This window comes from Oryzias latipes, chromosome 4 (assembly GCF_053564925.1).
Source record: "Oryzias latipes strain Hd-rR chromosome 4, Olatipes_Hd-rR_3.1".
Classification (NCBI taxonomy): Eukaryota; Metazoa; Chordata; class Actinopteri; order Beloniformes; family Adrianichthyidae; genus Oryzias; species Oryzias latipes.
This window is the reverse complement of record NC_136240.1, coordinates 2,962,177-2,985,065: the sequence shown is the minus strand read 5'-3', so window position 1 is coordinate 2,985,065 and position 22,889 is coordinate 2,962,177. Positions and strand designations below refer to the sequence as shown.

Genomic DNA, 22,889 nt, shown 5'->3' with positions numbered 1-22,889 from the left:
CCGTGAAGAAATAATGACGGACATTCTAAAATATCCCCGAACCAAGCACCAGTTGGCTACTGGTGCTTGAAATATTCATGTTTTCTTTGTATTATTCTGACAAGCGCATAAATACTTGCTCTTTTCTTCTGAGTGAAAAGCGACATTAAGAAGCGTAAAGTTGTGCAGCGCCACCTTGTGTACAGGAGTATTTCTGTTTACATTAAGCGCCATCTAATGTCAGGGAATGAAATTGCATGTTCACTCCACTCATCGTCAGCGAAAATCGCCTGGGTGTGAACACAAAAAACGTGGCGAAAAACGCTGGCGAATAACGCCTGGCGAATATTCGTCCCGGTGTTTACGGGCCTTAATGCTAACCCTTCTTCCAGGTCCTTGCAGCCAAGAGAAAAGCACTGACACGCCACGGATTAAAAAAATTATAAGCGAGCAGGCCCATAATAATAATCATGACAGTAATAAAAGCACATTTAGAAGATACGTGTTGGTCCAACCAGCAAACGTTTAGCATGGTGAAATCTGCTGCAGCTGTTGATGAGGCTCCAGCTGTCATCGAACAGCAAAATCAGCACAGGAAAGCACATTTAGGAGATAGTCTCCTGCAGCTTCCCGCTGATTTTGCTGTTCGAGGACAGCTGCAGGCCCATCAACAGCTCTAGCAGATTTCGCCATGCTAAACCTTTGGCGTTTGCTGGTTGGACCAGCAACGCACAGACGTCATCGCCCCGCCTCCCCCCCCTGGAAATGCTGACTGGAATTGAGTTATGCTACACTATTCGTAGGGTGGATGTGAAAACAAAAATGCAATCCCCTCTTTGCATTTTCGTTTTAATTATGACACAGAATAAGCTGTTTTTTTTTTGTAGAAAATGAAAAGGCATTTTGAAGGATTGAATTGTAATTTTTAATTTTTGAGTCGTTTGATGCAGTTACATTTTGAAAATGAAAAAGCATCTCTGTTAATTCATTTTAATTGTCAAATTAGACATTTCTAATTGAATTTTGCTACACATTTACCAGAGAACTTCATAAAAAAAGGAAATGTCAAATACCATTTTCAGTCTAATTTTAATTAAGTCACAGAATAAGCGGTGTTGAAGAAGAAAAAGAAAAAGTAGTTTGGCGGATTGCTTTTTCTTTTTCATTTTGAGTCAACAAATGAAGCTTCATTTTGAAAATGAAAAAAGCTTTCTGGCATTGACTTTTAGTTTTAATTATGCTACACAAATGCTTCCACAGTAGGGAAAGTATGAACTATCCATTTCTATTTTTAAGATCTTTGTCATTTAGGAGTTAAAGTCGGAAGAAACCATCAACGTGGCATAAATGCCAGCATATTTGAATGAGCAAAAATGCAGTTATTAATAAATGAATGACGGACGATCTTTATTGTTTCATATATATTTTTCCCCTGTCAAATCATGTTTGTCTTCATCACAAACTTAGTATCACCGCCCCCCCCCACACACACACAGAGTGGTACGCTCCTCATCTCCAGCAGAAGAGGGAGGGTCAACATGGCGTCCGAGCAGGTCCTCTGTCTTTTATATTTACTGTTTTTGCTGTGTTTTTTCCAAGGCTTCTCCTTACATGTGTGGCATTGAAGTAATCTAATAACCATGGGGTAATTACCGCGTGACTGAAGCGAATGTGTGTGACGTAGCAGGCTTTGTTGTACAGAAATACCCCTTAGGCTAAGGGCTACTAGAGGGTCGCTAAGGCTTAGCGACCCTCTAGTAGCGCTGCCTCTTCTCATCCAAAAAAAGAAACCCAACAGTTGTTGTTAACCTACACTCGCGCTGAGAGATGCACTGTTAAAGAAATGCAAAATAAAAATTAGCAAAACATAATTAATGACAAATCATACAGTGATTTTAAAAAGAGATCAAAGTTTGATGTGCCTGTTTTACTGTCAGGCAGCAGTTTATTTTTAGTTGTGAGTCCAGACAGACTGACGTCAGAGCTGACAGATGCAGCAGAGCGCTGCGAAGTCCTCTGTTGGATCAGGACTGGACACTGACAGGAATGACGAAGTAGATTCTGCACCACAATCTAAAAGAACACCTTTGGTGAGATGTGGCCACACTATGCGTGCATGCCAGACTCAGTGCAGTCATTCCAGCAGGACCCCAGCGGCCTGCAGCCATTCAGTTCACTGACAAGAACCACCCTTCAGAATAGAAAAGACACTGATTTGTATTCGTTTCATTGTTATTATTGTGAAAACCATGAATGAACTGTTTTTGGGCAAAAATAAAACACAACCATAAAAAGAAAAAAGCTTTTTTTGTAAAAATCTTTTTGACAAAGGTTCATATGACTTCCTTTCAAAATAAAAGACACCATGTGCCTCACAGGATCATCTCACTGCAGCAAATGTAGCAGCATAGTGTGATGTCAGCAATTAATACAAAAAAAAATCAAATAAAAGAGCTTTATTTATTTGTGGTGCATCTCAGCCTTGTAACTCTAACTAACTAAAATAAAATCCCCCTTACTGTGTTTTTGAACCATAAGCCGGTGCACTAAAAGTCCTTGGATTGGTTCAATAATAACAGACTGCTTTGGAATCTGGTCCGCCTTAAGTTTAAACTCTGGTTGTGTTCACTGACCTCCAGTTGATTTCTGTGCTAAACCAGAATCTACCTAAATGTTTTAGTCCAACGTTGTCAAAGTGCAAAGACAAACTGCTTGATGGATTGTTGGAGCATTATGGGTACTATGGTCAGGAGCTTTGCAGAGGGAAACCTTACTTTACTTTTTTTACTTTACTATTTACTTACTTTTTAGAACATTGTATTGTTCTTTAACAGGAAAGCCACAATGAAGGAGTCAAAGAGCCACACGAGGCTCTAGGTTGCAGCACATCTATACATTTATTCTGAGATGTATTGTTTGGTTTTAGGAGAGCTCCAATGGCCCAGTGAAGAAGTCCATGAGAGAGAAGTCCATTGAGAGGCGCCACATCAACAAGGAGCACAACAGCAACTTCAAAGCAGGCTATGTGCCCATCGAAGAGGAGCGTCTTCATAAGACAGGGCTGAGAGGACGGAAGGGAAACATGGCTGTTTGCATCATTGTCCTCCTTTTCCTCCTTGCCCTGATTAATCTCATTGTGAGTGTCTCTGCTCTGATTTAACTCGTCTTTATTGCCAGATTTGAACCAATTCTAGGTTTTTAAAGAGAAGAAATGCTGCAGGTTTTCATGTCGTCCCCATAAAAGATGCAGTTTTCAGAGGGAAAGTTGTTCTAAATATAAAAATCAATTGCTAAAAAATATTATTTTTAAGAAGTAAAAACTCACTTCAGTCAGCAATTTTCCACATGACCGCTGTCAAGTTTTGAGAATGGCTCTGATGCCTTAGTCCCAACTGCCCTTATGGGTGGATATGAGCTGTTTGAGGGTGAAAACTGGTAAACCTGTACGGTACAGGTCATATCAAAGTCGGATATAGCTGGGTGAACCTGTAGGGCGGAAGTGTTTATGCACATTTTGCTGCAGGCGACGATGAACACACACAACAGTCAAGGGTAACATAAGGGGGAAGGAGGTGAGATGCAGGCCTGTTGGTCCTGTTGAGTGCAACCTGACTGCTCAAATTGAAGAAATTAGACAGTATAGTTTGTGTGAAGATCCTACAGATGTCCTACGGGCACGTAGGTATTACCTGCACACCCCGTGAGTGCAGCATTGGCACACGCTCAATAAAGGGCCAGTGCACACACCTTACTAATGACTGGAGTGCTACATAAAGAGCACCGTACAACATCATCCATACATCATCAGTGTACTTCACGATGCTCTTACCACATGTAGCACAATACTACGTTCAGTTTTCATGACGTTCTTTGACGCACGAGCCTTAAGAGAACACACCTGTACTTCCCTGACAATGCCACTCCTCTGGACGGGCCCGGACGACCTACAGCCTTTGTATGGATCAAACTCCATATGGGTGCATGTGACTGAGGCTTATGTTTCCTCCACCTGCTGGGCTTTTTCAGTCTGTACACAGAACAGATTTCCCTTCTTTTTAAAAGACCAGTGCATAGCTGCACTAAATACAAGCATAGCTGTGACAGAAGGGGCAGAAGTCAATCTGTTTTTCTTAAATCTTAAGTAAACAGTCAAAGTGAAGGTGTTTTGTAAAAGTTCAGCACTAAGGTTGCAGATTATTATTTGACGTTTTTGATTTTTTTTGTCAGCATTAATCCTCAGAGCAGATGTGGTTTGTATTTGCTGGGGCAGCATACTGATGACAGCCTCTCTGCTTTTTTTATTGTTAATAACCAGTTCTTGTTTATTTCTGCTGTCCCTCCTAAGCTACGTGCACACGGAGCATTTGACGCACGTCGAAGAACGCACTAAATCAGGGGTTTCAAACTCCAGGCCTCCTTCTAGTTTTCCAGAAATCCAGCCTTATCTGCTGCTGATTACCTTGATCAGGTGTGTTTAACCGAGAGCTTCAATGGCAGGCTGGTTGGAAACACATGTAGGACCCTGTAGGATTCTGACACCCCTGTACTTAATATTAAACCAAGATACCCCACTAAACGCTGGTCCATTAGCCAATGGTGTTCACACTGGACAAGCAGAGAGGGGCTTCTTCTTCTTTTCCTTTTTCTACTGTTTACTAGTGCATGTCCGCCCCCTACAGTTGGAAGAGGTTTGGTGTGAAATGTTGAAGCAGTGCAAATCTCAGAAATTGTGCATCAAAATCAAATTGGTTGGAAGCTAGCGTTCTTGTAATGGTGGATATGGATTCCATCACGTCAGGAGAGTGGCCTTGGTTTATCTTTATCGGAAAAGCAAATGCAGATGCCGTCAGGTTTGTTGTTGTGTCTGGGTTCACAAATCCAAACGTCACTACCAAATCCAAGTCCCTGATTGGTCAAAGTTCGACCTGGTCTAAAGTCTCACTCCGATCATCTTTTGATCTATTGTCAAAGTGTTCCAACTTCAATTATGATGATGCTGTTTTTAGCCAAAATCCAAAAACTTGTGACGTTTTCTAGGACATAGTTTCTGCAGAGCCACAGGAGTTCATTCATTTCTGAGTTGTGGGCTGGACTGTTGCTACAGAAGTAAGCCTCTGCTGATATCCCATCATTCTTTTGTTTACTCTCCCACTAGCTTTAAGCCACTCATTATCAGTGAAGCAAAAATGGCGAGCAATGACCCGCCCAAACTGCTTTTTTTTCATCTGATTCATCATGATTTGAATAAGGAAGCACACGTCGCCGAGGGCGGTGAGAGCGTAGCTCCGGATCATTTTGTCTGTCTCAGGAAAAGAGTTTCTTTTTTTGGAAGGTTAGGGGGAAAAACAGATTATTTTGAACTGCATGATAGGATCCATTTTTTGCCATCTCTACCAAAACTGGACTTTTGTTTTCTGGCAGTTTGTCTTTATTTTTTTTAGTAAATTCAGATCATTAAAAATGGATTAAATAATGACTTTTACCATTCAATGTTTTTTTATCATCTAAACTTTGATAATGAACCCATGATTGGAGGTGTTGACCTTTTCCAGCCTGAACGTCTGCTCTGGCTCTCAGATCACTCTGGTCATATGGACGGTGATCCGCATCGGTCCGAACGGCTGCAACAGCATGGAGTTCCACGAGAGCGGCATCCTGCGCTTCAAACAGAAGGCAGACATGGGCATCGTTCACCCGCTGCACAAGAGCACGATTGGAGGCCGGAAAGACCAGGACCTGGTCATCGTTGGCAACAACAACCCAGTGAGAAACAGACCTGAGATAGCAGAGAACACTCACAGAGATGTTAAACCTTGTTTTATTTAAAGGACAGAAGAAGTCTTAAGATGAGTTGGTTGGTTTTTTAAGCCATCTTGGTCCTTGTTAAAGATCAGTTTTCTTTTACCTTTCAGACCGTTCAGAACTCACACATCCTCAGGTTTTGCTGTTTAAAGTTTAAAACTACAGCACAGTGTGAGGGCTCACGTACATGAACATGTATGTTCTAGCATCACCTGTTGGTAACAGTTCAGATCATCTCCAAAGACCGCCTACAGCATTCCTGGTCTGTAAGGACCAGATTGTTTCCACAGTTCTTCTTTCTTACTGCAAAATTAGACCCCCACCACACACTCCAAAACTCTTTAAAATGTGCAGACACCCAGTAAAATGGTAAATGACTTGTATAGCGCCTTACGATCTTCTTAGAAGGCGCGTAGCGCTTTACAGTCTCAGTCCCATTCATCCACGCACACACATTCACACACCAATGGCGGCTCAGCTACCAAACACTGGTGCCAACCCCAGGGGCAATGTGGGGTTTAGTGTCTTGTCCAAGGACACTTTGACACATGGGCACACAGAGCTGGAAGAGCAGGATCCTCCGATCAGGGGTCAACCGCTCTACCTCTTCATCACCGCAGGAGAAACTGTCAACAAACATTTAAAAAGTAATGGTCCCAAAATCACTTATGGGACTCAAAAAAATTCAAAATCCACTCACAAAACCCAAACACACAAGTCTGGGATATCCACAAGAAGATGTGAAATTATTATGGGATGGCCACAGGACCTATGAGTTGGTGGCCATTTTGAGGCAAAGTGTGAAATTTGGTGATTTTCACATTTACCAAAATATGGGGGACAAACTTTTGTTTGGGGGTGTAGGGGCGGCCGTGGTGCAGCGGTAGGGCGGTCGACCCATGATCATAATCAGACAGCACTAGAAAATGGAGAACGCACCACATGGTGCACTATGTAGTGAGCAGGGAAGGAATTCTGACACAGCCGTAGACCTGTTCATCACCCCCAGAGGATATGAACTAAATGGTTGTCATGGAGACAAAACCAACAGAAAAGACACCATTGTAAAGCAGCGTTTTTTCCTGAACTTGTCATGTGCAGCTCTGACGGGCTGGCAGGGGTAGAAGGGCCTGAAGCAGGCAGCGAGGGCGGGCAAACGGGGGGTGGAGGTGGAGGTGCTCGCTTTTGTTCTTATGAATTTGTTTGAGTAAATCTGGGTATAAAAATGGTCGGGGTGGGAATCCGAGCTTCTTATTTACCGTATTCTCTTTTTGTCGTCAGCCAGCGCTTTGTGTTACTGTGCACAGAGGGCAACTCAGTGATGATTGAGTCACTGTGTGGTTGCAGGTGGTCTTCCAGCAGGGCTCCACCAAGCTGAGTGTGGAAAAGGACAAGACGTCTGTTGTGAGTGATGTGGGGATATCCTTCACAGACCCTCGTACCCAGACCACGTACTTCAGCACAGACTTTGAAAACCACGAGTTTCATCTGCCCAAAGGAGTCAAAGTCCTGAGTGTCAAGAAGGCTTCAACAGAGAGGGTGTGTATGACCTCCACGGGGGAGAAAACCAGTCATTGACTGATAATTTACCTGTTTCACAACAGAGTGGCTAAAAAATATCCTCCTCTGATGACAAAAACATGTACAGGGCAGGAAAATAAGCAACGGTTTAAGAATTCAATGTTATGGTGAGAACCTAAAAAAAAAAGGAAGAACCTGAACAAAAAAGTATTTTACATATTTAAATCCTCAACTGCCATTTTATACCAACTTCTAGATCACAAGCAGTGCAACATCAGACCTGAATATTAAGGGAGACAACAAAGCTATTATTCGTGGAAATGAAGGGGTGAATATCATGGGCCGGACTGTGGAGTTCAGAATGGGGGGAGGAATCGAGCTGAAAGCCGTGAGTATGGGAGCAATGTGAACCAAGCGTCTTCTGGCATCAGGAGAAAACCTGGCTGACCGCTGTGTGCTTTCCCCCCTGCAGGAGAATACCATTGTTCTGAACGGGTCGGTCATGTTCAACGCCACACGCATCCCCAATACCGCCGGAAACATCTACTTCAATGACGGCTTGGAGCGCTACAAGCTCTGCATGTGCGAAGATGGGACTCTGTTCCGTGTGCTGGTGAAGTTCACCAACACAGGCTGCCAGACATCTGACAACCCCTGCACAAAGGCTCACTGAGACTGAGCCCCCCCGGTACAGCAGGCATCACACCACTTCCAGATGTTGGCTACTAACATTTATAAACTCCAGTTGACTTGAACATAGATGTTACTCCACAGTTCATCTTCATAATCAGTGGTGGAGCCCCCTCCCATCAAAGAGCCCGTGGTTTATGATGCCTGTTTTTAGGATTTATTTTTTGGACAAATGTCATCATTACTTAAGGCTTGTATGGAGAAAAAAAGAAGCTAGCGGTTGTTGTTCCTCTAGCTATTATTACAGATGTCAGAATTTGACAGGCCGGTCACCATCTTTGACATTTTTAATGATAAAACCTAAATAGATGATTAACATGACAGAAGCTTTAGCACTTCCTGAACTGATCTTAATGACAACCGAACTTTGTTCTGTTCCACAAATTTTAATGAAAACATGTTGAAATGCTGCAAACCCAAAGGTCTGCAGCTCTTTAAAGTCCCTCTCCTATTATCTTTAGTAAAAGTGTTCTCCGTGTTCTTTTTAAATTATTGTGATGCCGTCTTTAGCCGCTTAGAAAGCCTGTCGTTTTTTTGAGGGCAGGGGCCCCCAACCCTTGGGCCGCTTGGTACCAGGCCACAGACAGAAAAGCAAATGCATACATTAACTTCCATCATTTCTGTGTAGTTTATTTTCTGATCCTGAAGGAAGTTTTATTTTGGAAAACTCCTGGATTCTGTTCACCACATCGGTCTGTCTTGACATGTCATGTGACTTTCAGCAGGTGCTCGGAGCGCTAAGTTAGTCGCTCAACGCTTAAAAGGTAATAAAAAACAAACAATAAAACATATTTGGGAAGTTTCTTAGTGAGAAAGAGTCAGTGAGGAAACCGAATGAGAACCTCAAAAAAACATGGATTTCTTGAAACCATTGTCACACCCACAGTCCTTTTCCTTTTGCATCTTTTCATCTGGTCCTGATTTACAATAATTTGAATAAAGAAATCATCAGAAAATCAATTTTTAACTTAATTTTCTACTTATACAGTGAGGCAAAACAGTATTAAGTCAGCCACCAGTTGTGCAAACTCTACCACTTGAAAAGATGACAGAGGCCTGTAACGTGAGACAAAATGGAAAATAAATCCAGAAAATCACGTTGTCCAATTTTTTATTTTATTTTTTTCAATTTGTTTTTATTGCAAACAAATAAAGAAACTGTCACATACATGAAATACAATGAAACAAAGATATAGTTTCATATTTGTAATACAACATGGCCAGTTTTTTATTTTTATTTTTTCAAACACCTCGAACCCCCCCCCCCACCCTCCATGGTTTGCAAGACAAGGATAAGATATATATTGTCCAATATAACAAAAGCATATCTCTATGTGATCAACTCGATGGCCAAATCGATCAGCCAAGTGGCAACATAAAAAAGAGAATTATATTAACATATATAGCTTATGTGATATTTACATGTAAGAAAAGGAAAAATAATAATACTAACAATGCTAATAATATTTAAGAACAGTTGGAATATTTTAAACTATAAATTACTGAGATGTGGTGTTAGAATGTGAGGCGGCCTGGTGTCCAATTTTTAAAGAATTTATTTGTAAATTATGGTGGAAAATAAGTATTTGGTCAATAAAAAAGTTCAACTCAATACTTTGTTGTTCACCCTTTGTTGGCAATGACAGTCAAACTTTTTCTGTAACTGTCGCTGGTATTTTGGCCCATTCCTCCATGCAGATCTCCTCTACAGCAGCGATATTTTGGGGCTGTTGCTGGGCCACACGAACCTTCCCTCTAAAGATTTTCTATGGGGTTGAGATCTGGAGACTGGCTAGGCCACTCTAGGGCCAAGTTTCATCTTCAGTGTCCTTGCTGATGGAAGGAGGTTTTCACTCAAAATCTGAGGATACATGGCCCCATTCATTCTTTCCTTTACATCAGTTGTCCTGGTCCGTTTGCTGAAAAACAGCCATAAACCATGATGGTTCCACCACCATGCTTTACAGTAGGTATGGTCTTCTTTGGATGCAACTCAGCTTTCTTTCTCCTGCAAACAGTAGAGTTCTTACTAAAAGTTCTATTTTGGTTTCTTCTGACCATAGGACATTCTCCCAATCCTCTTCTGGATCATCCAAATGCTCTCTAGCAGACTTTAGACGGGCCTGCACATGTACTGGCTTTAGCAGGGGGACACGTCTGGCCCTGCAGGGTTTGAGTCCCTGGTGGTGTAGTGTGTTACTGATGGTTTGTTACTTTGGTCCCAGCTCTCTGCAGGTCATTCACTAGGTCCCCCATGTGGTTCTGGGGTATTTGTACACCGTTCTTGTGATCATTCTGACCCCACGGGGTGAGATCTTGGGGGGAGCCCAGATGGAGGGAGATTCTCAGTGGTCTCGTCTTCTTTTTCCCACAGCTGATTTTTTTCACACCAAGATCCTTACCTGTTGCAGATTCAGTCTTCTAGCCTGGTGCAGGTCAACTATTTGGTTTCTGGTGTCCTTAGACAGCTCTTTGGTCTCCATAGTAGAGTTTGGAGTGCGACTGTTTGAGGTCGTGGACAGGTGTCTTTATATAGAAACCAGTTCAAACAGGAGCCATTAATACAGGTAACCAGTGGAGGACAGAGGATCCTCTACAGAAGAAGTTACAGGTCTGGGAGAGACAGAAATCTTTGTTTGTAGGTGACTAAATACTTCTTTTCCATCAAAATTAACAAATTTATTCTTTAAAATCAGACAATGTGCTTTTCTGTTTTTTTTCTCTTTTTGTTTCTAATAGTTGAGGTTTACCTATGATGAAAATTACAGGCCTATCTCATCTTTTTAACCCTTGTGCTATCCTATGACCCCATCCTTGCATTGACGTGTTCTCCCTACCATGACAAAGGTGGATAAAGGTGGAAAGATTTCATGTAATCCATGGACACCAGTGAAGATCACAAATCATTGAAGAAATAAGGTTCAGAGCACTGTCTAGTGGGTCTAGATGACCCCACTCCCAATGTTAAAGTGCCTAGGATAGAACAAGGCTTACGTGGGAGAACTTGAACAATTGGTGGCTGACTGAATACTTTTAGCGCCACTGTGTGTCCTTCATGAGAAAAATGCCACAAGAACATGAAAAAGACACCAAAAATACAATTTTCATCAAAGTGGGTCTTCAAAGCTTTCACTGCTATCTATGCATTTTATTTTTTTTGTTGTTTAATGAAGTCAAAGAACAGATTAAAAGGCTAACAAAAATATGTATTCTGTATTGCAAAAGTATTGCTCTGTCGTCATCTTTGTCAAGCATATATTTATGATTGTCAGAGTGAGTGTGTATCATGATTTTCTGTGTTTAAATTCAAGTCCCTGAACTTTGAGAAGTGAAACCATCAGTGACCTGGAGTGATTTCATAATTTAATACATTTGAGTATCAAAGATGAGATTTTTGTTTTATTTTTGTGCTGATGTTTCAGAATGTCTTTCACCTTTAGGGCTAAGACTTCTTGCCTTGTGTCAGAGAAATGTGCAACTTTGTCACTTTCAACTGTTGTGTTTTAATAAAGAAACGTGTTTGGTACCAAACTTCTTATCATGGCTTCAGTCTCTTGCAGGTTATGGAAGGAATCACTGCCTTTATTGTCTAATAGAATGTGTACTGTGGGCTTGGTTCACTTCCTGGAGGACCTTTAGGATCACAGATGAGTTTTTACAGGAAGGTATGGCAGTGAGACATCGACTTAGACGTGTAAATGATTAAAGAGACGGGCTGGTGCGTTATAAGGCAGACTTTGATCAGAGTATGCTTAAGTCTGCGTTCTGGCTGGAAGAAGGTGTCACAAGATTTCCTGCAAGTTTGGTGAGGACCCAGGTGAGTTACAACAACACTGGACATCAGTCATTTAAAATGTACTTGCAACACTCCTACTGTGTATCAGTAGATGTAACACTTGACAGCTAACGGTTAAAGTGGGTTTTTCTTTCACCTCCAGGGCAGCTCATAATGGCAGCAGTCCGGGCAGCACTTCTGGCCGCTGCGCTGCTCTTCGCTCTGCCCGGCTCCTCTTCTTCGCCCTTCTGTCCGGAGTCCTGTTCCTGTCAGAGGGCTTCCCTGCTCAACTGCTCTTCGTCTGGCTTGATTTCAGTTCCACAGCTGATCCCAGACTCTTTCTCTGAGCTGGACTTCTCCCATAACTATCTGAGCTCTGTGAAACCTCGTCAGCCACACCAGAACCTCAGGAAACTGTGGCTGGGGAACAACACTATCTCACGTTTGTCCCTCTGTGTTGAGAGAAATGTCAAGACCTGGCACCGCTCCAGAAATGGGAGCAGGAGGGGTTGCCAGGCCTGGGCCCCCAACCTACAGACATTGTCTCTAGAGAGGAATCAGCTGGAGCGGCTCCCTGAGGGTGAGTCCACGTGATAAAGATGGTCTGAAGCGTCTGAAACTGCTGACTGCTCCAGAACTGAGACATTTATTTTAGAATGTTTCTTTTTCTTGGTATTTTAGTAAGTTAATTCATATCAAAGATCGCCAAAGAAGACTTTCATTTTGCAGCTCTAAAACGTTATGATGTATTCAGCAAAGTGTTGCAGTGTCATCTACTGGAGCCACTTTCATAACCCTTGTGCTATCCTTGGCACTTTACCATTGGGAGTTGGGTCATCTAGACCCACTAGACAGAGCTCTGAACCTTTTTTCTTCAATGATTTGTGATCTTCACTGGTGTCCATGGATTACATGACATCTTTCCACCTTTATCCACCTTTGTCATGGTAGGAGGAACATGTTAATGTAAGGGTGGGGTCATAGGATAGCACAAGGGTTAAGTGCATTGCAGCCAAACGGACTACGGTCCAAACCCTTCTCCGGACCGCACGCTATAACAAAGCACCTTTCTGCCTGCGAACACGAAGCTACGAGACTCCAGCTGCTGTGCTCAGAGACACGGTTCGCTTGTGAACACGTCAGTGTAAAGGTGGGGTCATAGGATAGCACAAGGGTTAAATAACCCCTCCACCTTCTGCATGTCCTGCTGAGTTCAGCACTAAGGGCAGAAGAACTGGAGTGCAGCTAGAAAAATGCGAAACTCAGGCCTTCCACAATGTTCACCTCCAGTGGGGGTTCAAAGTCCAGAAAGATGGAGACAGCATTGTGCAGGGGGGACTAACAACGTTGGACATGCACTCCTAAATCCCCACTCTGCTTCCTGAGTGGATGTTTCAGCTGGGAATCTTTGCAGCTGCATGTGGTACAGACCATTGCAGGTTTGTAACCGGTGCTTTCCTACACCTGCACTGATAGCATATCAGAGGCAGCTGATTAATTGCCTGGAGACCAAAAATACATGACAGGAATGCTGTTCTGGCAAATGAAAATGCTTTGAGTTCAAAGGTTGTGCCCCTGTCAACATTTTGAAATTGCATCCCTATGAGTAACACCTGACCTACGATACTGTAGCATTTCATTAAAACCAAAAAGCAGTCACACACAGATGTCCTGAAGTTTTTTGTTTGTTTTGATAATCAGTCTTGTTATCTTGGTTTAATATCTGTGTCATCAACTGTGCAGGCATTCATTCATGAAGAACTGTACAAACATAAAGGGCTTTAGCCTGGTTTTTCTTCTGAGGCTTTGTGACATTTTAGCCTCAATAGGAGTCAAAACATTTCTGGTCAATGCTGGAAAGATTTTGGACTCATTTGAAAACAAACCAAACTTCATGCCCTTAAACCAGAGGGATTGTTCTCCATTGTGAGGCTGTGTGTTACACTGTTAACTTTAATGTTGCAGGCATATTGGCCTTATTGGTTCAGAAAATAAATCTCAGACCTGCAACTGATGTAACAGAGGACATCAGAGCATATACACATTAGCACAGTGGTTTTTATTTTGTCTTATAAAGCTACTCTCGGCAGTAAAGGTGTACTTTGTCTTTTTACTTCTTTATTAACTTGTCTTTCTTTTTTCTTAATACATCCTGATGGTTGAATCTCTTCTTCAGATTTAAAAAAGGTTTTTCTTGTCTTTCCACTGGACACTTTATGTTTCTAGACAAAATAATATTAAAGTTATATTTGTAATTTTTGGTGCTCTCTGGTTCCTAAGATTAACATTTTTGAAACATGGTTAATATTTTACCAGAAAACTTGAAACTTTGCATTTGTGAAGTTAATATTTTTTCTGAAAAGAATTTATGGCTCAGTGAAGGTGTTTTCCTCTCTTGGAGCAGCCATAAAGGATTGTTTTCTGTGAAAATTCTTTTGGGCGTGTGTGATTTGTGATAAGCTATACAGTCCGTGTGATTCACAAACATCTAAGAGTCACACATCCATAAAAGTGGCAAAATGTTTGATTCTCTGTCCATTATTGTCAACATATGAACAAACCTGATTTCATTTATCTATAGTACTTTGCCCCCAACCCCCATGCAGAAATGGGGGGCCATCCCATCTTACAAACTTCCACGTCCACGTTTTTTTTTTCACTCAAGTGATGCAATCAAATGTAAATGCACAATAAAACGTTGCAGATTTGTACGACCTTTTTAACAAAACCCTGTTAATTTCTGATTATCGGTATGATGAACTTAGTTTTTTAGATGATAGGATTCACACCAACTGGACCACAAATGTTTGGATTCAGTTTCTAGGACTCAGCTTCACATTTGTATGATAATGTAGTCAAAGCACTGCAAACAGTGACGTTGACAGTAGAAACAGGAGGAGCTTTCCTTTGCACAGGTGTGTATGAACAATAAACTTGCTATGAATGAATCCCTGCCACGGCAAAAACACGCTGCTTTCTAACGGGGCCGGCTTGTTTATGATGTCAAGTTCTAACTGGAGTTCTTTTCTGTCATCCAGGGTTGGGTGTTGTCCCATCTTTGCGCGTCCTTTGGCTCGCGTTCAACAAGATATCAGTTCTACAACTAGGAGAGCTTCGTGACCTTCAACAACTTGAAGAGCTGCACTTACAACATAACCTGATCACACATCTACATCCACAGATGTTCCAGGATTTAATTCAGCTCAGGGTAAGACTTGCTTTTGCTTCCTACCAATTTATGAAAGAAATAAACAGTTTTTTTCAATTTTGCAATTGTCACGAAATAAAAAGAATAAAAATAAAAATGGCTGTTTGTATACGTTTGATGCATAGGGTGACTTTTTAATGTGAGAATCAATGGGAAATTGCTAGCCTCTAAACCAGCCTCCAGTGTTATTTTAGGGACTGGAACACTTTATAGCTTTTTATGATTGGCTTTAAATACTGGAAGAGTATGTTGTGACTTTGTTGCCACAATAACTCTGCAGAACTTTGTACACATACTTTGTACACCCGCCCTGTGTTCTCCTTAAAGGTTCTTGATCTACGTTTCAACTTATTGACCGTCTTCCATCCTTTGATGTACCTCACACTGCGCAACATTGGAGCCAACGTTGGTTTAGATGGAAACAGGTGGAGGTGTGACTGCAATATGCGCAGTCTAAGAAGACGTATGGCCTATGACAACAGCCGAGGGTTGGAGGTCTGGAAAATGATGTGTGCTTCCCCCACAAAACTCCTGGGAACAGACTTTCTACAGCTCAAAGAGGAAGACCTCCAATGTTTAAGCCCTGAAAACAGTGCAGATCTGCACCAAGATGTGACTGTCTACAGTGGCTCTCAGATTCTGCTCTCATGCTCTTCTCAAGGTAAAGAAAACTCAAACTTCAACATAGATACATAAAATACTTTACAATCCAAGTTTTTCCAAACGTTTTTCTTTTTTCTTTTAGATTCAATGTGGTGGATGCCCGGTGTTCCAGCACCTATGAGGCCCAAAGATGGTGGTCTGCTAATCACCGACATCTCTGAGAAGAACACTGGGCTGTATGTGTGTGTGTCTGCAGAACAGCAAGTCGTGTCTGTTTTTAACCTTCAAATCAGTCAAATAGAAAGCCCAGCTAAAACAAGGAATTTAGCCAGAACTCGCAGAGAAACAACCCCCCAAAGCAGGGCTACAAGAACACAATCTAACTTAACTTTGGCAGTTTGTCTGTCAGTTATCATTACATTTCTGGTAGCCTTTATTCTTGGAGTCCTGGCAAGACCATATATTGATTTGCTTTGGAAAAGGATCACAAGGAAAGGTTCTTCTGCAAGCAACTCAGTTTCTTCAGTCGAACAAAGACACTATGAAAATGCAGCTTTTTCCAATTCTGATGAGGCAGCAGTGGGCGGACCTTACAGAGAAAGGAGAGTCACATTTAGAAATGAAGATGATAGAGAAAACAGAAATGTTCCGTATTATGACACCGTGGGAAGTGATCAGAACAGTGTTGCTAGTGATGAAGTGTTTGCAGCAGTAGGACCCAACACTCAAGCACCGGGATGTGAGCAGGGCATGCAACAGCAGAATGCACCAGTGAGGCACAATGATGCTTCAGCTGAAACCACTGCCATGCAAAACCATCAAGTAGAGTTTGAGCACATTCCTGACCCAGATGAGCTGGAAACCAAAAGTCTATCCTCATCATCCTCAGAATCATCCTTATCTGAAAATGTAGAACAGATTACTAAAAGATGTCACACTACACCCAAGTCTCCTCTGTTGGAGAAAGAGACAATTCATAAGAGGGCCAGTTTCCCAGGAGCCAAAGAAGTGCAGAATCCCCAGATGTCCATAGAGTTCCCTGAATTTTCATCTGAGCCTTTTGCAGACTGGTCACCCCATTCAAATAAAGGCAACTCAAAAGATGACGAAGAACTATTTGATTTCAGTGATTCCCCTCAGAGCACACCTGCTAGGTCCAACAGTGGTTTTGCAAACACTCTTGACAAGAAAAATGGGGATACATCCAGCTCAAGTTCATCCGACAGTGAAGAAGAATCTACACAAGACACTTTGAACACAAATCAAGGCAGGCATGGGTCTAAACTAAAAAGCTCAGCACTGAAACAATCAAGGCACACCTCCTCTAGTGATGACAGCACAGATCAAGAGACCAAACTAACCAAAAGTAAAAGACTTAGAAATAAGTGGCCGTCTATTGCACTTGGGCAAAACGAAATACAAGCGCTTTCACCAGCCTTTAGTACAAGTTCAAGTTGTGACTCTGAAGATGAAACAATACACCACACTAAGTCTCGAAGGCTTGGAACATTGGAAATGAGACCAATATGTGAGGAATCTGACACAAAAAGGTATAAGCCAAATGGTTTCTGGCCAACCATTGATGTTCAAACCATTCCTCGCATAAGGAGACGCCTTGATTTTGTAAAAAGTTCCAGTCGAAACAGGGAGACATTTGGTCATAATTTTTGGCACATTACACAAACAAAGGTGGAACAGGGGGAAATAATCTCACTCTCTGATTCATCAACACGCAGTAAGAGACAGGAAAAAAGGTCAGGAAAAATCAGAACAAGCCTGAAGAAAACTCACAAGCCAATGTTTCATACATCTCCACATGTCAAGGCACCCTCACAAAGTTCCTCCTCATCTTCAAGCAGTGACAGTGACGATGAAATAGAAGTCCAAATAAAGCCACATGAACAAAAGAAGGTACAAGTGTCAACACCTCAGCAAATCAAAGATCCACCGGGAAGTTCCTCATCAACAAGCAGCGAAAGTGAAGATGACACTGAAAGTCACAGAGTTATTCAGAGGGCAGAGAGCTGGAAGACTGGACAGCTTCCAATTCTTATACCTCAATCTAAAGACTATGAACCACCTAGCAGATGGCCTATTGTAGATCTTCTGCATGTTCCTCACATTAAAAGACGTCTAGATTTCAAGGTACCATCGTCACATTCTGCTTCATCTTCCAGTAGCAACAATAGTGACAGAACAAGCCTGAAGAAAACCGACAAGCCAATGTTTCATACATCAACATCTCCACATGTCAAGGCACCCTCACAAAGTTCCTCCTCATCTTCAAGCAGTGACAGTGACGATGACATAAATGTCCAAATAAAGCCACATGAACAAAAGAAGGTACCGGTGTCAACACCTCAGCAAATCAAAGATCCACCGGGAAGTTCCTCATCAACAAGCAGCGAAAGTGAAGATGACACTGAAAGTCATAGAGATATTCAGAGGGCAGAGAGCTGGAAGACTGGACAGCTTCCAATTCTTATACCTCAATCTAAAGACTATGACCCACCTAGCAGATGGCCTATTGTAGATCTTCTGCATGTTCCTCACATTAAAAGACGTCTAGATTTCAAGGTACCATCGTCACATTCTGCTTCATCTTCCAGTAGCAACAACAGTGACAGAACAAGCCTGAAGAAAACCGACAAGCCAATGTTTCATACATCAACATCTCCACATGTCAAGGCACCCTCACAAAGTTCCTCCTCATCTTCAAGCAGTGACAGTGATGATGACATAAAGGTCCAAATAAAGCCACATGAACAAAATAAGGTACTGGTGTCAACACCTCAGCAAATCAGAGATCCACCAGGAAGTTCCTCATCAACAAGCAGCGAAAGTGAAGATGACACTGAAAGTCATAGAGATATTCAGAGGGCAGAGAGCTGGAAGACTGGACAGCTTCCAATTCTTATACCTCAATCTAAAGACTATGACCCACCTAGCAGATGGCCTATTGTAGATCTTCTGCATGTTCCTCACATTAAAAGACGTCTAGATTTCAAGGTACCATCGTCACGTTCTGCTTCATCTTCCAGTAGCAACAACAGTGACAGAACAAGCCTGAAGAAAACCGACAAGCCAATGTTTCATACATCAACATCTCCACATGTCAAGGCACCCTCACAAAGTTCCTCCTCATCTTCAAGCAGTGACAGTGATGATGACATAAAGGTCCAAATAAAGCCACATGAACAAAATAAGGTACTGGTGTCAACACCTCAGCAAATCAAAGATCCACCGGGAAGTTCCTCATCAACAAGCAGCGAAAGTGAAGATGACACTGAAAGTCATAGAGATATTCAGAGGGCAGAGAGCTGGAAGACTGGACAGCTTCCAATTCTTATACCTCAATCTAAAGACTATGAACCACCTAGCAGATGGCCTATTGTAGATCTTCTGCATGTTCCTCACATTAAAAGACGTCTAGATTTCAAGGTACCATCGTCACGTTCTGCTTCATCTTCCAGTAGCAACAATAGTGACAGAACAAGCCTGAAGAAAACCGACAAGCCAATGTTTCATACATCAACATCTCCACATGTCAAGGCACCCTCACAAAGTTCCTCCTCATCTTCAAGCAGTGACAGTGATGATGACATAAAGGTCCAAATAAAGCCACATGAACAAAATAAGGTACTGGTGTCAACACCTCAGCAAATCAGAGATCCACCAGGAAGTTCCTCATCAACAAGCAGCGAAAGTGAAGATGACACTGAAAGTCATAGAGATATTCAGAGGGCAGAGAGCTGGAAGACTGGACAGCTTCCAATTCTTATACCTCAATCTAAAGACTATGACCCACCTAGCAGATGGCCTATTGTAGATCTTCTGCATGTTCCTCACATTAAAAGACGTCTAGATTTCAAGGTACCATCGTCACATTCTGCTTCATCTTCCAGTAGCAACAACAGTGACAGAACAAGCCTGAAGAAAACCGACAAGCCAATGTTTCATACATCAACATCTCCACATGTCAAGGCACCCTCACAAAGTTCCTCCTCATCTTCAAGCAGTGACAGTGATGATGACATAAAGGTCCAAATAAAGCCACATGAACAAAATAAGGTACTGGTGTCAACACCTCAGCAAATCAGAGATCCACCAGGAAGTTCCTCATCAACAAGCAGCGAAAGTGAAGATGACACTGAAAGTCATAGAGATATTCAGAGGGCAGAGAGCTGGAAGACTGGACAGCTTCCAATTCTTATACCTCAATCTAAAGACTATGACCCACCTAGCAGATGGCCTATTGTAGATCTTCTGCATGTTCCTCACATTAAAAGACGTCTAGATTTCAAGGTACCATCGTCACGTTCTGCTTCATCTTCCAGTAGCAACAATAGTGACAGAACAAGCCTGAAGAAAACCGACAAGCCAATGTTTCATACATCAACATCTCCACATGTCAAGGCACCCTCACAAAGTTCCTCCTCATCTTCAAGCAGTGACAGTGACGATGACATAAAGGTCCAAATAAAGCCACATGAACAAAAGAAGGTACAAGTGTCAACACCTCAGCAAATCAAAGATCCACCGGGAAGTTCCTCATCAACAAGCAGCGAAAGTGAAGATGACACTGAAAGTCACAGAGTTATTCAGAGGGCAGAGAGCTGGAAGACTGGACAGCTTCCAATTCTTATACCTCAATCTAAAGACTATGACCCACCTAGCAGATGGCCTATTGTAGATCTTCTGCATGTTCCTCACATTAAAAGACGTCTAGATTTCAAGGTACCATCGTCACATTCTGCTTCATCTTCCAGTAGCAACAACAGTGACAGAACAAGCCTGAAGAAAACCGACAAGCCAATGTTTCATACATCAACATCTCCACATGTCAAGGCACCCTCACAAAGTTCCTCCTCATCTTCAAGCAGTGACAGTGATGATGACATAAAGGTCCAAATAAAGCCACATGAACAAAATAAGGTACTGGTGTCAACACCTCAGCAAATCAGAGATCCACCAGGAAGTTCCTCATCAACAAGCAGCGAAAGTGAAGATGACACTGAAAGTCATAGAGATATTCAGAGGGCAGAGAGCTGGAAGACTGGACAGCTTCCAATTCTTATACCTCAATCTAAAGACTATGAACCACCTAGCAGATGGCCTATTGTAGATCTTCTGCATGTTCCTCACATTAAAAGACGTCTAGATTTCAAGGTACCATCGTCACGTTCTGCTTCATCTTCCAGTAGCAACAATAGTGACAGAACAAGCCTGAAGAAAACCGACAAGCCAATGTTTCATACATCAACATCTCCACATGTCAAGGCACCCTCACAAAGTTCCTCCTCATCTTCAAGCAGTGACAGTGACGATGACATAAAGGTCCAAATAAAGCCACATGAACAAAAGAAGGTACAAGTGTCAACAACTCAGCAAATCAAAGATCCACCGGGAAGTTCCTCATCAACAAGCAGCGAAAGTGAAGATGACACTGAAAGTCACAGAGTTATTCAGAGGGCAGAGAGCTGGAAGACTGGACAGCTTCCAATTCTTATACCTCAATCTAAAGACTATGAACCACCTAGCAGATGGCCTATTGTAGATCTTCTGCATGTTCCTCACATTAAAAGACGTCTAGATTTCAAGGTACCATCGTCACGTTCTGCTTCATCTTCCAGTAGCAACAATAGTGACAGAACAAGCCTGAAGAAAACCGACAAGCCAATGTTTCATACATCAACATCTCCACATGTCAAGGCACCCTCACAAAGTTCCTCCTCATCTTCAAGCAGTGACAGTGACGATGACATAAAGGTCCAAATAAAGCCACATGAACAAAAGAAGGTACAAGTGTCAACAACTCAGCAAATCAAAGATCCACCGGGAAGTTCCTCATCAACAAGCAGCGAAAGTGAAGATGACACTGAAAGTCACAGAGTTATTCAGAGGGCAGAGAGCTGGAAGACTGGACAGCTTCCAATTCTTATACCTCAGTCTAAAGACTATGACCCACCTAGCAGATGGCCTATTGTAGATCTTCTGCATGTTCCTCACATTAAAAGACGTCTAGATTTCAAGGTACCATCGTCACATTCTGCTTCATCTTCCAGTAGCAACAACAGTGACAGAACAAGCCTGAAGAAAACCGACAAGCCAATGTTTCATACATCAACATCTCCACATGTCAAGGCACCCTCACAAAGTTCCTCCTCATCTTCAAGCAGTGACAGTGATGATGACATAAAGGTCCAAATAAAGCCACATGAACAAAATAAGGTACTGGTGTCAACACCTCAGCAAATCAGAGATCCACCAGGAAGTTCCTCATCAACAAGCAGCGAAAGTGAAGATGACACTGAAAGTCATAGAGATATTCAGAGGGCAGAGAGCTGGAAGACTGGACAGCTTCCAATTCTTATACCTCAATCTAAAGACTATGAACCACCTAGCAGATGGCCTATTGTAGATCTTCTGCATGTTCCTCACATTAAAAGACGTCTAGATTTCAAGGTACCATCGTCACGTTCTGCTTCATCTTCCAGTAGCAACAATAGTGACAGAACAAGCCTGAAGAAAACCGACAAGCCAATGTTTCATACATCAACATCTCCACATGTCAAGGCACCCTCACAAAGTTCCTCCTCATCTTCAAGCAGTGACAGTGACGATGAAATAAAGGTCCAAATAAAGCCACACAAAACCCCACCACGGTCTTCAAATTTAAAAGAAGAAAAGAAGTTCAGAGTAAAGTCTTCAGCAATGAATATTCACAGCCCACCGAAAAATACCCCTAAAATTTTATTAGAAAAGTATGTCACTTTTGAGGATGACGTTGAGTACCAACCAACAAAGGACACTATCTACACATCTACAGAACCCAACCAAGATTTTCATCGTAGATGGGCCACCATGAATCTAGGAATCTCCCGCTTCAGAAAGCACCTTGAAATCTCTTCACAAACAGCACCACGGCCTAATCTGATATCCCCAACTCCATACACTCCAAGCAGTGAAATTAGATTCGGAATAGGAGCAAGTTTAATGAGCCATATCGGGATACAAGAATTAACTCACACAGACCCCTCTCCAGTCCCTGAAACCAAGCCAAACAATCTTCGTACGACATTGAGGAATTCACAGGACAAGTTGAGCACTGCAGTCCAAAACAGAGCAGCAGAATACAACTTTCAGACCAAGGGGAAAACATCAAAGTCAGAAAGTATTTTGGCTGATTTTGCTGTTGGAACAAGTGAAAAGGATCAAGGATCCTTGAGTAGTAGTGAGGAAGAAACAAAAAAATCTAACATTCCTGACCTGAGTCTTGGAGTCCCACGGATTAAAAGGCGTCTGAATCTA

The 22,889-nt window shown here is 42.2% G+C and overlaps 1 protein-coding gene and 1 non-coding gene across 3 annotated transcripts; both read left to right on the top strand.

The window, feature by feature from the left end:
- The first annotated feature begins 1,393 nt into the window (after nt 1-1,393).
- On the top strand, nt 1,394-9,604 carry sgcb (sarcoglycan, beta (dystrophin-associated glycoprotein)). 2 transcript variants are annotated; one of them, XM_020702856.3, is made up of 6 exons: nt 1,394-1,532; nt 2,906-3,115; nt 5,557-5,742; nt 7,129-7,320; nt 7,559-7,690; nt 7,775-9,604. In XM_020702856.3, exons 1-6 carry the CDS (start codon nt 1,422-1,424, stop codon nt 7,973-7,975), a joined length of 1,032 nt encoding a protein of 343 aa, XP_020558515.1. In that variant the 5' UTR covers nt 1,394-1,421; the 3' UTR covers nt 7,976-9,604. The 2 variants fall into 2 exon arrangements, with proteins under 2 accessions (XP_020558515.1, XP_020558516.1); XM_020702857.3 differs by having other exon boundaries at nt 1,501-1,624.
- A 2,117-nt stretch (nt 9,605-11,721) lies between these two features.
- Nucleotides 11,722-20,944, top strand: LOC105353649 (uncharacterized). Its single transcript, XR_013655445.1, has 5 exons — nt 11,722-11,809; nt 11,931-12,347; nt 14,806-14,975; nt 15,303-15,636; nt 15,721-20,944. It is a non-coding gene; the product is annotated as an uncharacterized LOC105353649 (transcript).
- Nucleotides 20,945-22,889: the final 1,945 nt, after the last annotated feature.